At 36.4% G+C, this 16,310-nt stretch overlaps 1 protein-coding gene across 1 annotated transcript; it reads left to right on the top strand.

The window, feature by feature from the left end:
- The first annotated feature begins 2,188 nt into the window (after positions 1 to 2,188).
- On the top strand, positions 2,189 to 2,878 carry LOC116469920 (polyadenylate-binding protein 1-like). The gene has a single exon (XM_032754075.2). The coding sequence runs from the start codon at positions 2,255 to 2,257 to the stop codon at positions 2,855 to 2,857; it is 603 nt and encodes a 200-aa protein (XP_032609966.1). The 5' UTR covers positions 2,189 to 2,254; the 3' UTR covers positions 2,858 to 2,878.
- The last annotated feature ends 13,432 nt before the right edge of the window (positions 2,879 to 16,310 follow it).

Below are 16,310 nucleotides of genomic sequence, written 5' to 3'. Positions count from 1 at the left end.
CTGAACATTTTCAGACATAATTTTAAGGAAATATCTAAGTGTCAAACATTATCAGAAAATATATAGTAGTTAACAGCAGATAGTAAGCAATTGGATAATGAAAAGAAATGTCAAGCTTATTGTTGATATTACAAGAATATATATGAAAATGTACATTTTCCAAGAGCAAAGAAAATTTTGTTTTGCCTAAGTTTTATGGAAGAGACATCTCAGAACTCCTCTAAATCCCTGTTTTTCAAAGTGAGCTCCATTCTACCTTAAAAAAAAAAGTTTTAAAGGTTCAGTAAGTCTGGAAATACTAGATAAGCCAAGTTAAACATCTCTAGAGCTTTAATATGGTCACGTGCACTGTGGATCTCTAGGAGAAAACACTCCTTTAACAGAGCATCTTAAAGGACTGTAGTTCCACGGACCAAAGCTTGGACATAGCAACATCTGATGGTAGATGGGAACAAAAGCAGACTCTCAGCTCCCATCCCTAACAGGTGGAGCCTAGAAGTCTTTCACTTTTAAGACTCTTCAGGTGATTTCAATGTAATTATCTAGTATTGAACCTTGAACGGATATTTGAGAGTCATTGCTACTAAAGGTAAGACTTTACATTTGGATACTACAGGTGATTCAAGATTTATGAACATTAGTTTCTTTTTCTTTTTTCTTTTTTTTTGAGACAGAGTCTCGCTCTGTCACCAGGCTGGAGTGCAATGGCACCATCTCGGCTCACTGCAACCTCCGCCTCCCAGGTTCAAGCGATTCTCCTGCCTCGGCCTCCCGAGTATCTGGGACTACAGGTGCGCACAACTACACCCGGCTAATTTTTGTATTTTTACTAAAGACAGGGCTTCACCATGTTGTCGAGGATGGTCTCAATCTCTTCACCTTGTGATCCACCCGTCTTGGCCTCCCAGAGTGCTGGGATTACAATTAGCTTCAATATAATAGTAGGCATTAAAGCATTATTTCAGAAAACCTTTCAACAGAAAGATGAAAGTAAATGCTTTTCATACCCTTTGCTGGAAAAAGGCAAATCTTTCATTTCTCGGGCTATGGTCTACTTTACATCATAACGATGTGAACATTTTGAAAAGAAAGAGGAAGGAATTTCTGAATGTCAGTGCTCAGCAGATCTGGCTAATTATACTTGGCACAATTATTGTCTATACTGCTTGTTGCTTCTTTCAGCATGGGATGAGTTCCCCCTCAGTTTTCTTTTCTTTCTTTTCTTTTTTTTACAAAGCAAAAAACACCTCTACCTCTATTTCCCTGGCTCTAAGTAGCCAAGTGCTTAGTAAAGAGAATCAAGCAGAGGCATGCCATTGCTTTAAATATTACGAGCTGCTGGGTGTCCAAATACTACATTCTGCCCTATGCTACTTTCATTTATATGATACACAGGCTGTTCTTTTTTAAATTTAAAAACATTTTTTTTCACTGTTTAAGGAATTTTTATTAAAGCAAGAATTTTATAATCCAAATTACGTTTCCTTGCTCAGTTATCAATTCTGTTACTTAAAACAGAACTGACATTTTGAGCTATTCCACAGTAAAGAATTACAAAATTAAAGAAAGGAATCCTTTAAATTTTTGTACTTTGCTCAAAATTGTTTTTCCCAGAGTCTATAAAACATTAATTTGTTTTTATATTTTACTATTTTTTTGTGTTTTTTTTGTTTTGTTTTTAAATCAATAAGTAATCTAGGACTAGCATTGTTTGCTAGACCTGGCATTTGCTCGGTACATAAGGTTCAAAGTTTCCTTTCCTTTTTTTATTTATTTTATATTTTGCAATGTTTTTTTCCACAATATTTAAGTTTTTCAATGTTTAGATATTTTTCTTCGGTGAAGCACAAGTTTCTTTTTGTGGTCCCTGATCAATTTTAAACAGTTGGAACACCGGTGGCACTGTTAACTGCTTTCTGGGCTGCCTCTTTAGATTGGTGGGCTTGTAGTACAGCTACAGCTTCAACAACCTTAGAACGGAGTGACTCTGGAGACTCGAGCATATGAAGAAGTTCTGAATTATCAATCACCAACAACATGCCAGTGATTTTACCAGCAAGAGTAGGGTGCATGGCTTGAATAAGAGGAAACAGCCGTTCACCCAACATTTGCTTTTGCTCTTGAGGAGGGGCAGATGCCAACATGGAAGCAGTCAAAGATTCCTGACCTTGTACATGAAGATGATGGTATTGATGATGAACGTCTCCAGAAATAGGTTTCTCCATTTGGTACAATCACTAGTGCAAAGGTTCTGATGGAGGGTGGTCGCAGCAAAGGGTTTGGTTTTGGATGTTTCTCCTCCCCAGAAGAAGCCACTAAAGCAGTTACAGAACTGAACGGTAGAATTGTGGCCACAAAGCCATTGTATGTAGCTTTAGCTCAGCGCAAAGAAGTGCGCCAGGCTCACCTCACTAACCAGTATATGCAGAGAATGGCAAGTGTACAAGCTGTGCCCAACCCTGTAATCAACCCCTACCAGTCAGCACCTCCTTCAGGTTACTTCATGGCAGCTATCCCACAGACTCAGAACGGTGCTGCATACTATCCTCCTAGCCAAATTGCTCAACTAAGACCAAGTCCTCGCTGGACTGCTCAGGGTGCCAGACCTCATCCATTCCAAAATATGCCCAGTGCTGTCTGCCCAGCTGCTCCTAGACCACCATTTAGTACTATGAGACCAGCTTCTTCACAGGTTCCACGAGTCATGTCAACACAGCGTGTTGCTAACACATCTACACAGACAATGGGTCCACATCCTGCAGCTGCAGCTGCTGCAGCTACTCCTGCTGTCCGCACCATTCCACAGTATAAATATGCTGCAGGAGTTCGCAATCCTCAGCAACATCTTAATGCATAGCCACAAGTTACAATGCAACAGCCTGCTGTTCAATTTTTTTTTTTTTTTTTTTGAGACGGAGTCTCGCTCTGTCGCCCAGGCTGGAGTGCACTGGCGCGATCTCAGCTCACTGCAAGCTCCACCTCCCAGGTTCACGCCATTCTCCTACCTCAGCCTCCCGAGTAGCTGGGACTACAGGCGCCCGCCACCACGCCAGTATTTTTAGTAGTGTTAGCCAGGATGGTCTCGACCTCCTGACCTCGTGATCCGCCTGCCTCGGCCTCCCAAAGTGCTGGGATTATAGGCGTGAGCCACAGCGCCTGGACAGGCTGTTTTGATAAACTTTTCACTCTTTGAATTTTGCAACTTAAGTTTCAGCAAAAAATAACCCACAAAGCTGATTTTAAATAAAAGCAGATGGAACCGTCAAAGAAGGCCAAATGCAAGAAGCAAAAGGAAAAATGTATATTTTCTGAAAAAGTAGTCCATAAATTATTTTCATCTACCTCTCTCATGAAAGGTGTGGTTTGTATGACAATGTTGTCACACAGCAGAACATAAGATGGTATTGACACTGATCCTTCTAAAACAAATCGAGAGTAATACCACAACTATTAGGATAATTTAACAAAAGAATTATTGCCATTGGTCCTAACAGGCAGTCAGAGTTTTCTTTGTAATTCTCGCATTCTATATGTACAACACTGACAAAACTACAAGTTCTCTTTAGAGAATTCTTGTGCTTAGGAATCAGTGTAATTTTGAGTCAAGCATAAATCAACATAGATTGAAACCTGGCATCTCTCCTGAGTTGTTAAGGTGAGTTATAATGCATTTATTTAAAATCAATACTTAACCTCAGTTTTGTTTCTTTTTTCTTTGTTTGTAAAAGTGATATTGGTATATTGCTAATGCAAACGTCTTTTTTTTTTTTTTTTTCTTTTTTGACAGAGTCTCCCTCTGTCAACCAGTCTGGAGTGCAGTGGCGTGATCTCTGCTCACTACAACCTCCGTTTCCCAGGTTCAAGCAATTCTCCTGCCTCAGCCTCCCTAGTAGCTGGGATTACAAGCATGTGCCACCATGCCCAGCTGATTTTTGTACTTTTAGTAGAGACAGGGTTTTACCATGTTAGCCAGGCTGGTCTCGAACCCCTGACCTCAAGTTATTCGCCCGCCTTGGCCTCCTAAAGTGCCGGGATTACAGGCATGAGCCACCATGCCCAGCCGGTAGTAATGCACACTTGTAAATCAATATACATTGAGGAATTAAAGCCTCTTGTTTATAAAACATCTTCAGTGTCTGTAAAAAACAAAAATTCCAGCTCATGGTAGTCAAGTGACTGATAGATGAATGAATGAAGACATCTCATACACACAAATATAATTCCTCCCTCAATTATCCAAGTTCTAGCTGACTTTGACAGTGAATATTGTCTTGCCACTGTGATGCAAAAAGTTTAAATTATGCTAATACATTATTTGTTGTTGTTTCACTAGTCTATGTATACAACAAATCATCCCTAGTCATAGTGGCAAACAACTCTTTATTATTCTCTTTTACATTTCTGTCAATTGACAGGACTCAGCTGGATGGTTTTCACTTAAGGCTTCTTGCAGCATTGCAAACAAATGTCATCTGAAGGTTTGATTGCCCTGGACATCCAAGATGGTAGGCAGTTAATTCTGGATGTCACATGAGAGTTGAGCTAGGGGTGTAGACCAGAGAATCTACATACGACATCTTTGTGTGGCTCAGGCTTCTCACAAGTTCTTCGAGGAAGCATCATAAATATAAGTACACAAAGAGATATGGGAGAATGTGCAAGACTTAGTATGACCTAGACTTTGAAATCCCAGAATATTACTTTGCTGTATTTTATAGGAAAACGTAAGCCACCAGATTCAGGCATGATTCAAGAAGAAGGGAACTAGACTCCATCTTTTAATGTGGGAAGTGTAGACATACATGGAGGGAAGGAATTAATAGTTTTTAGCTTTGACTATCACAGCTTTTCAGTGGTTCTTCTTTCTTCAAAGACATAAGCATGTCTCAAAATTAAGTGAAATATTTTAGTCAAAGTACTTCTCTCTGTGGTATAAAGAGGCCTGATACCATTTTAACTCCTTACTTATTACTTCTTGAGGCAGAGGAAAAGTAGCAAAACTGTTAAATGGGAATGATCTCATTTCAATTGAGTATTGAACATTGCCAATAATTGTATGCCTTGCTGTATAAATGGCAAATATTGTAGAAACTGTGAAATATCAAGAAAATATAATAACCCTTGTTTTACCTAGAGTGACAGGCTGTTAAAGTCAATGAAAGATCATACTTTTAATTTCATGTACATCTCAATGAAGCAAATACTTGTACTCTTATTTTGCAGATGAGCCTCAAGAGGTTAAGTGTTGTTTCCCCCTCCCCCCAAAAATGCACACTTAATAAATAGTAAAACTGAGACATCAGTCCAGGGATCTTGCTCTTTTTGCTATATATGCTATTAGAAAAAGTTAATAAATACTGTGAAAACTTGTGGAGAATTTGGAGGTGAGAGCATGAAAATAGGGCGAAGACACAGTAGGAGCCAGGGAACATTATGCTGAGCAACTTTCCTTTTACTGCTAGTTATTTCAACAAACATTTTCTACAATCTATACTACTAGAGTGGCGAGCCTTATGGTAACCACTGTCTGGGAAAAATTAAAAAACAAAACGAAACAAAACTCTAGACGTGGGGAGTGGAGAAAGAGCGAGCAATGTCATGGAGGTCATGGAACCGGAGGCCAGGATGAGGCACAGCGTGACTGGAGATGGTGTGTGGGAAATATATTGACAAGTGATGAACAATGAGATACATGGAGGAATGGGAGAGGAGACCCGTTCCCTCCCTCAATGCTCACACCCCCACTGCTGAATAGCCTTTTGGGTTTGTATAGAGCTTGAGGAAGACTGTGAAAGAAATCATGAGAACATCCCTAGGCCGGCTACAAGGCACTCTCTATTTTTTTTTTTTTTCTCTTTACACTGTTTAAAAACAAAGCAAAACAAAACAAAACTGTATGCCGATAGCAAAATGAATTAATTTAAATTTTCAATAATATCAAAGGAATATAATGTAACAAACAAAATACACTATTGCCCAATTATATAGTATTATGTTTCTGCTCGAGTCATGTGTATAGCCTAATCTTAAAAACGAGGGGAAAATAGTATGAGTAGCAGCAACTTTGATTCCTTTCTCTAAACAGTTTATAATTGCTTTAAAATTGGTATCATTTTTTAAGAAAAGTACTCTGACAAATACAATTATAAAAAAGATACAATGAAAGTGTTCAACATCACTTATTATTTTTAGTATTTACCACTGATTTATATGTGTTACTAGTTGGAAGATTAATCTAGGCAAATATTGTACATTAGGCTTAAAATCTCATCAAAACCTAACTCAAAAAAAAAAAAAGATCAGGTCATATAAGCAACTTTTTCAGTTATACATTTTTAAGTAAGTTGATTCACATCTCTTAGGGGTTAAGTGGTCTCAAATTATTTTTATAACATTGATATACATTTCAATTTGTGAGAGTAAGTTGCATTTCTTTAAAAGGATATCAAATTGTAGTGTCATTCTTCATCTGCCTTTAATTCTTATCTATGCATTCATCTACATCCATCCCAGCCTATTATGAATAATGATTTCTAACTATTTTATGATCCATGTTTTTGCTGCAAAATGCACAAAAGTAATTAAGGCAAATTGGAACAATTATAGAAATACACTATTCAATAACTCAGTTGCCAAAAAAGTTTTACTGTACCCTAAGGAAGAAAAAAAAATGCCTATACAGCAGTAATATCATTCCACACGTTTCATTTACTCCTGCAAGCCAGCCAAGCTCAAATTAATTGTACTGACTAAACTTTTCTTCTTGGAGAAAATTAAAGATATGCTGTTGTCAACACTTGAGCACAACCTTGCCGACACTTAAACTCAGAGAAGGGTGTGACATCCTGCCCCGGCTGCCTTGCGCTAATTAATCACTCTGGTATTTAGGACCATTCAAGCAGACAAATTAATGGGGAATAATTAGTGTATCTTTGTTCCAGCTCAGCTTTGCACACCAGACACTCTCAGGGAGAGAGGGGAGTTTGCAGAGCGCAAGCCATTAGCATGTGCATAGTTTCACTTCTGTTCAGCAAGTTCTTCAGAGATTAAGAGAAAGGCCAAATTAGCAGACGTGTGACTGGGGTTAGGACACCCTTCTGGAAAGAAAGCCCTCTGTTTGGGTATCAGCTTTCAGAAGCAAGTCGATAATCCAGAGACTGAATTTCATAAAACACAATTAAACCTCAGGGACGAAATAATTCCAGAAACCAAAAACATGTTTTTAAAAAATATAGTGAAAATATTATTATTGTTTATACTGTTTGTATTTATATATCACAGAGAAAAAGGCAGCCCTCAGAAATTTTGTTTTTTCTCTATATTATTGTTGGCTTTTGCAAATTCTTATTGAAAATTGATTTTTATCAACAAATGGTATTTATAAAGTTTGTAATTAAAGTGTGTAGACCATTTAACCTCTCTCCATTTAGTAAGAACTCTGTAGATACTCCCTATGGCCATAAAACTTAATTTGTTTCTTCTGATAGGAATCAGAGAGTAGAAAATTCAGACAAAGTCTCTGTACACAGTCAGTGTGACCGGCATAGTATTGATTAAAGTCTGTCCCATTTTATGCTGCTGACTGGTTTCAACGTGCATGTGGACTGAATTAAGGCACAGTTTCTTACTGAAATATATTTAAAAACTAAAAATAAAGTGTTGAGATTTACTACATTGAGAATATATCATGACTTGGCTTCACTACTGAAAATTTTTAAAAAATGAAACCAATTGACTCATATGAGTACATGTTTTCCTGGATTAAAACCATGGGTTTTACTTTGATACATAAATTCTTCCCCTCACCAGACAAAAACATCTGACTTTTTACACAAATAATGCTTCAAACATTATATTTTATCCTGACGATAAATTATTTCTGAGCTTTTTATTAACAGTTTGCTATATACAGAACTTATCTAAACATACTGCAAATAATTGTGTGAATATATGTATATCCATACACATAATCACACTTGGTTTATACCATATGTGTGCATGATCTTTTATTGCTTTTTCTCATGTTTCAGCAGTTTATGTAAAGGAGGCATTTTTCCTGTTTTCCTACCTAAAGTTCCTATGTTTTGTATGTTCACTGACTATTTTCTACATGTTACTATCTAACCCTCCAGCTTTATCACTTAACAAGCAAGGCAAGAATTATTGCTATAGCGTACAGAGAACATTCCTGCAGATTCCATACTCACTATAGGAAGGCTCAAAACACAGACCTCCTCACTCTCAGAGAACAAGCGTACTGCATGGAAAGGCAGGCCCAGAGAGGGTCAGGAGCTGATGTTAAGAGAGACCACACAGTGTGAAAATAGACCACATTCCCAGCCCAGTTACCAATTCTTTTGTAAAGAGATTCCACCACCCTAACTACAAAGCTGAATTAAATGTGGGACACTGTGAGTACATTTAGTTCTATTAATAGCACATAACATAAAAATAGTCCAAAAAAGGAATTCCCTACCTGGACCATACCAAAATTTGTGATATTGCTTTACCACATGCAGCTTCTAGATCTCATAAAAACATGATATTGTTAGGCATTAATGCTCTTGAATTTGTGCTGGTGGAATGGGAGGAAAAAAAATCACAAAACTACATATTCTTACAATTTCTTAGAGAGGAGAAATGAATCTCTCTTCAGTCTCAGCTGAAATACTAAATTACTGCCTATGATAAGCCCAGACACCATTAGAAAGGCTTCCATCCTGGGAGTAGGTCCTCCTAGATCTTTGAAGGTGCCTAATCCTCATTAAAGGCAAACCCTGGGCGTAGGAGGGGCTGCGCTGGCATCAAGGCACCTGGCGACGACTAAAAGCGCTGGCCCCATGTGCGGCTGCTGCTGAGCAGCAGAATGTAATTTAGTCGCACCAGCGGGAGCAGGGGTCAATGATTTTATATTAATGGGGATCACGACAGTTCTAAGCTGTAGCGTGCTTTGAAATAAGTGTTGTACAAGGCAGCAAAGAGAGCTCAGCTGAGGAAATGAGCTGTGTCACTGTCTCCTCATGCCTTGCAGCAAACAGTGGAATGTTTTTAGTTGCCACAGACTCTGTGCCATCATAATATTTTATAAACAACAATTACCTGTTTCATTTTGCAAAACTCAGACTCCTAAAGTAATGCTGCTCAAGATGCCACGAAGGATGAACAAATTCCTTTCTAATCGAAATTCGGACCAAGTTGTGTGGACAAAGAATGAACAATAACTGAGATGTTCATATCTGAAAACTAACTTAGGAAAACAAGTGCAGGTGTGTTGTGGGTGTCTGTTGTGATACTATTGAAAGATGGTATAGCATCTTTGATAACTTTGGCATGCTATCAAAGTGTCCACACCTAAAACAAAAGAGATGGAGAGGGAGTTCAAGGCAATGCTTTTAAATTTTAGTCAATATTAAATCTTCATCTGCAGTTGAAAGCACTGTTATCACATCTTTACCAAAATTTATCTATGTTTTTACATTTATTTTCAGGGATATCAGTTTTAGACTCCATGTTAAATTTTTAGAAGATTAATATTTTTTTCCAAATTAGTAATTGGGAATGGAGGGCAAGAAATCATTTTTGTCAGCGTCTCTGAAGGTAGGGAAAAGAAGGAAAATCAAGTTCTTCCAAGCTTCATAGGGAAAGGAAGGAAAATCAGGTTCTTCCAAGTTTCAGGGATGGTCAGATGAGAAGGGTAGTACATTGTATGTGGAAAACAACAGAGGTATGACAAGGAATGAAGTTTCTATTTTCAAAACTTCTTTTGAAGTAAACAGGACAGAGGTACCAGAGCCAATAGGAATAAGCATATAAGCTGTGCCAAATATGATTGATTAGGGAGACCTCTACCATTAAGTGATTAACAGCTCGCCAAGAGTTATAAAAAAAATTAACTGTGAAAAGGCAAATGTGTTGACCAGAAAATTAAAATCTATTCCTATAAATTTCACTTGGTAAAACAATTGATTCATTTTCAATAGTTCTTCCATGCACAAGAAAAGTCCTAGCTGGGCTTTGGGATTAGTGAGCCATTACTGGAAAAAAAAAAAGTGCTATAATTGAACATTGAGTTATATATCATCTGAAAAAACACTTTCTGCAAAACAAAATCCAAGCTTGACTAGTTTATTACAGATATGCTTTCCAAAGATGATCTGTGAAACTATAGTGCCACGGCAGATGTTCAATGCAAAATCTCACATACATGCAGACATATATATATAAAGTTTCTGTAGTTAGATCTGTTTAAAAAACACTGCATTTTATAAGGTTATTTTCTGTATTACCAAAGAACATTAGCATATTAGAGGCACTAAGTTCTGAAATAAAAAATCTCTTAAGTTTCCTTTAGATCTTTACGGTCCAACTAATTTTATTACTTTTACCCCCCTGACCCTATGAACATTCTCCTTGCTTAAATACACTTTGGGAAATTCCATATTAGAATTCAGTAAGTTAGTGCATATGTATTTTTATCAAGCTGAACTAGACTAGATGCAATCTCTGCCCCAAGTTTATTCCCCTACACCTAGGAACTGATTAATAGAAGATTTGGGTTGTTAATTATAATTAAATTGAGATCAGACTTTCAGAAGGTGTGCAATAAAGTAGATGGTATTTATAATTTAATATGCCAAAAATTGGAGCAGCACTATTTATTTTTCCCCAGAAGACAAAGGCAAAGAATAGTAGATATGTTTCTACCTACAAATGTGAGGAATGGAAGTTACCAAAGCTGTGATGTGGATATTTTCTAAATTAATCATGCTTTTAAATAACTTGGAATATAAAGTTGCTTGGATGTTCTAAGACCGGAGATACACATAGTTTTGAAGGAGTAATCAGAGCAGAGAGTAGGGTCAGATAAATGGGTCATTGTCTCAAGAACAGAAGGGATAACGAAAAACTCAGTAATCAAGATACATAATATTTTAATCAATAGATTTCAATATTAAAATTTGTGCAAATAAAGCCATGATAAGCAAAATATCAAAATTTTAAATAAAGACAGGATTAGTGTTACTGATGTTCCCTTTTGCCTCAGGCTCCAATATGGCTCAGCACAGCACTGGGATAAGAAAGTACCAGGAGACAAACTGCAAGAAGAAAGGAGCACTTAATTGGGTGTCCAAATTAGCTCTGATTCTTCCTGATGATAAACAGCCATATAACTTTGGAAAGCCTTATAAATATATCATGTCTATGTTTGCTCATTTACAGAGAGGACAATAATTCTCTAACTATTCTGAGAAGCATTCAATCAATGAAGTTTTTATAGATGTTCAAAGAAAAAATAAAAATGGATAGTAATTTTGATATCAAATATATTTGGAAAAAGTGCTGTTGAATTTGATCAGGTTTCCTTACTTCAGAACTTCTCATATATTTTTAACATGTTAGTGTATTTTATAATTGTCTTATAAGAAAACAGAGTATTTAAACAACTAGAGCACTTATTAACATCTTATTCATAGTATGAAAAATGCTGAACAAAATGATCTGAAGTTTTCTCCTCCCTTTAAAACTTTAAAATTCTAAAGAGACTTTTTAAAGGTAACATGAACAGAGTAAGTGGCAGTTTAGTACAAGTTAATACCTCATAAAAATAAATTGAAATATGCTTACAGAAATAGATATTTTAATCGATCATTTATAGCACAGCAAAGTGATCTCTCATATCCATATTCCTGAAAAACAGAGAATCTACATGTTGGCTTCAACAGCCAGAAACAAATGTTATATTAGGCTGAAGTTCTCATACTGAAACCTTATAGAAGACATGTAAAGGGTGGAAAATGAATGGAATAGAAACTGAGTCACCATAGTTAGCTGACAGTGGATGAGAAGGGTAATTTTATGGGAACATATATTTTTAAAGATGCTTCAGTATATGAATATGATGTTTGAAAAACAATATTATAAGTTTGTCAATCATAAAACACTAAAATGTATACACACAGTCATATAGGTATTGTATATTTTGTGTGTGGGGGAGGAGGGGAGAGACAGAGAGAGAGAGAGAACAATTAGGTATTAAATCTTGAAAGGGATACTTTCAAGGCATCCTTCACATAAAATGTATCCATACTCAGAGACAACGAAATGTATCATTCTGAAGAAATTACATAAATGGCTTCTAAAATGCTTTAGAAAAAAATGATGAAAAGCAAATCTATGGTAGTTTAATAATACATGTAGCAATTTTTTGGAAGACCTCAATATCTAATAGTATAACTAAATATTTTGCAAAATGTGTCATGGAACCTGTGTTCAAAACAAACAACTGAGTTGGAATTTTCATGAATCTCAACATAGATATTACTTTTTATCTTCTCTTTAAACTTTGAAAATTTCAAGTGTGTTCCTCTATGACCTTATGTCAATTTTGTAAATCTCAATCTATACCTACCACTATCACAGCAAAATTAAGGGAAAGGTCCATATATCTACTACCCTCACACTTGCATGGCCTGCCCAGTTATCAACATCTCCTACCAGAGTGGAATATTTGTTACAACAGAACCTACGTTGCTGCATTGTCACCAAAAGTCTATAATTTACATTAGGTTTCACTCGTGGTGTTGTACAATTGATGGGTTTCACCAAATGCCTAATGACATGTATACACCATTACGGTAACATACAGAGAGTAGTTTTACTGCCCAAAACAAAATCGTCTGTGTTCTGGCTATTAATTCCTTTCTCAACTTCTGGAAACCACTGATCTTTTATTAATTATCTCCACAGTTTTTCATTTTCCAGAATGTTACATAGTAGGAATCATAAAGTATATAGCTGTTTCAGATTGGCTCCTTTCACTTAGTGATATGCATTTAAGTTTACTCCATGTCTCTTCATGGCTTGATAGCTAATTTCTCTTTAGCAATGAACCATATCCCACTGTGTGGAAGTTCATTTTCCATTCATCTACTGAATGTCATCTTGGCTGCTTCCAAGTTTTGGCAATTATAAATAAAGCTGCAGGTTTTTGTGTGGACATAAGTTTTCAACTTATTTGTGTTAACACCAAGAAGCCTTGGACCTATTTTAATTCATCCTACCAGATGACAAAACAATAAACTTGATTAAATACAGTTCTGCCAATTCTAGTATATACAGTTTCTCTGAATAAAGTTGAACAAACACACACACACACACACACACACACAGAGTGTTTCTGAACTCACTTTACATTTATGAGCACAAACTTCAATTTTTTTTAATGCTTGATTGTTCTGTACTTCTATTCAGTCTCTCAATTATCTAGAATAATGTATGATTCATATTTCCTCCTCTCCAGTTCTCTAGTATCTCCTCCCTCATATTCACTCTCAGCCATGTCCTTGCTCTGTATTTCACTGAGAAAACAGAAATCAATCGAAAGGAATTTCCACAAGTTTTTTTCCATTTTTTCACACTTCTAGAAACCTCCTTTGCCTTTTTTTTTTTTTTTTTTACTGTGGAAGAATTGTTCTTGCTCCTACATAGGCCAAATCCTCCATTCACCTGCTGGATTACATTGCATATGACCTAATCAAGTACACCGCTCAAGCAAATCTTTCCTTTCTTGCATACCATAATTGTCTTCTCTCTACATTTTCCCTTCCCATTTCTGCCTAATTTCTCTCCTTCCTTTTATATCAAAACTCCCTTGAAGACATCTAATCTCACTTTCTCCTCCCATTTTAATTTGACTCCACTCCAAAGAGGCTTTTTGCCACTCTCCACTACACCTAAACTAAGTTATCAGTGAACTCTATTTTGCCAAGCCCAATGATCAACTCTTGTTATCCATTATATTTCTGCTATAAGTAATATTTTACACTTTTCACATCCATTACCACTTTAAATCAAACTATCATTATCTCCCTCCTAGATTATTACTAAAGCCTCTCAACTGCTCCAGCTCTCACATTGCCCCCCTCCAAACTATACCTAGCTAAAGCCAGAGGAATTCTGCAAAAATGTAAAGTGCACCAATGCACTTTTATGTTCATAGTTCTCCATCCTACTCAGGGTAAAAGACAAAGACTTCCTAATGTAAGAAGTTATATCTAATCTGGTCACCTGTCACCTCTGAGTTTATCACCTATTCCTCTCTTTTTCACAAGCCGGGTCATTCTGCTAAAATCATATTGGCCTCTCTGTTGTCCTTTAAATGAACTAGGCATGCTCCCAACTCACATCCTTTGATGTTGTTCTTTCCTCTGCCTCTTATAATCTCAATTTTAATCTTCATAGGATTTGTTTCCCTTTTCCTTCAGGTCTTAACTAACCCACTACCTTCCCAGAGCATTCTTCCCTAGGTATGCTGTCTAAAATTGTGTACACACACACACACATGCACACACACATCATACTTCCTATAACACTATCCTAGTTATTATCTACTGCACTTATCACTATCTGACATATTGCAAGTTGTATTGTTTTCTTTAATGTATAATTTACATTTTCCATTATATATTTTACTTACTACCTATTAATTTTTCTCATTTAGAATGTGAGCTCCTGAGGGCAAGTTTTTCTTCAGTTCTGTTTACAGCTGTATCTCCAGGACCTAAAACAAGTCTATAACAAACAGGTGCCCGAAATGTATTTGCTGAATAAATTAAATGAATGAATTTTGACTTCATTTCAGTTGAAAGCAGTTCTCTATTTATCTAATTATAATAATGAAATAATTTTTCCAAAGGTAACACATAATATTCTAGTGAGAATGATTAGAAACAATGTTAGGGATCCTTATTTCTTTCTTTCTACCTTATATTACACCTCAAGTTTTTGGTCAATTTAATCTTTAGCTCTACAAAGTTTTCATTTTTATATTATCAAACAAGCCTATCAATTCTTTTCTGGCAACTGGATTCCTATTCTTGGTTAAGAAGGCACCTCACAGATCCCAGGTTGCAAATATAATCTCCAAAGTATTTGTACAGATCCTTTCAAAAACACCTGAAAATTTTGTACATGTTGTATTATAGCAGTCCAACTTATTAATTACTCCTATTTGTAATGCTATTTATTTAGACTTTCACCTATAGATAGAAATACATAGATTAGCCTAGACTTACATAGGGTCAGTATCATCGAGATACCACTAGGCTATATAATTTTTTCAGCTTCAGTATAATATTATAGGACCACCATCATATATGTAGTCCATCATTGACTAAAATATCATTATGCAATGCATGATTATATATCTACAAGCATATCTCCTTTTATTGCACTTCACTTTAATGCACTTTGTAGATACTGCATTTTTTACAAATTGAAGATTTGCAGTAACCCTGCATTGAGCAAGTCTATTGGTGACATTTTTTCCAAGAGCATGTGCTCACTTTGCATCTCTGCATCACATTTTGGCAATTCCTGCAATATTTAAAACATTTTTATTTCTGTTATGGTAACCTATGATCGGTAATCTATCATGTTGCTATTGTCATTGTTTGGAGCACCACAAACTGCACCCATTTAAGTTGGCAAACTTAAGCTATAAATGCTGTGTGTGTTCTGACTGGTCCATTGACCAGCCATTCACTGCCTCTTTCCATCTTCTTGGACCTCTCTATTCCCTGAGACACAACAATATCGAAATGAGCCCAATCTGGGGCCTCCTTATTCCCTGAGACACAACAATACGGAAATGAGGCCAACACTTATGGCCTGTAAGTGTTCAAATGAAAGGAAGAGTCACTCTAAATCAAAAGCTAGAAATGGGTAAGCTTAGTGAGGAAGGCACGTCAAAAGTCGAAACAGGGTGAAAGCTAGGCTGCTTTCATCAAACGGTTAGCCAACTTGTGAATGCAGAGTAAAAGTTATTGAAATAAATTAAATGTGCTACTCCAGTGAACACAAGATTGAGAAGAAATCAACACAGACTTATTCCTGATATGGAGAAGGTTTGAGTGATTGTCTTGATAGAAAACCAAACCAGCCACAATATTCCTTTAAGACAAAGCCTAATCCAGAGCAAGCCCCCAACTCTTTTCAATTCTATGAAGGCAGATCGACGTGAGGAATCTGCAGAAGAAAAGTTTGAAGCTAGTAGAGGATCGTTCATGAGATTTAAGGAAAGAAGCCATCTCCATAACATAAAAGTGCAAGGTGAAGCAGCAAGTGCTAATATAGAAGCTGCAGCAAATTATCCAGAAGAGTTATCTAAGATCATTGATAAAGGTGACTACACTGAACAACAGATTTTCAATGTAGATGAAACCACCTTACATGTTGGAAGAGGATGTCATTTGGTTCTTTCACAGCTAGAAAGGAGAAGTCAATACCTGCCCTTCAAAGCTTCAAAGAGC

Source organism: Hylobates moloch, unplaced genomic scaffold, assembly GCF_009828535.3.
Source record: "Hylobates moloch isolate HMO894 unplaced genomic scaffold, HMol_V3 SCAFFOLD_2, whole genome shotgun sequence".
Classification (NCBI taxonomy): Eukaryota; Metazoa; Chordata; class Mammalia; order Primates; family Hylobatidae; genus Hylobates; species Hylobates moloch.
Note: the sequence above shows the minus strand (reverse complement) of the source record. Positions and strands in the feature narration are given on the sequence as shown.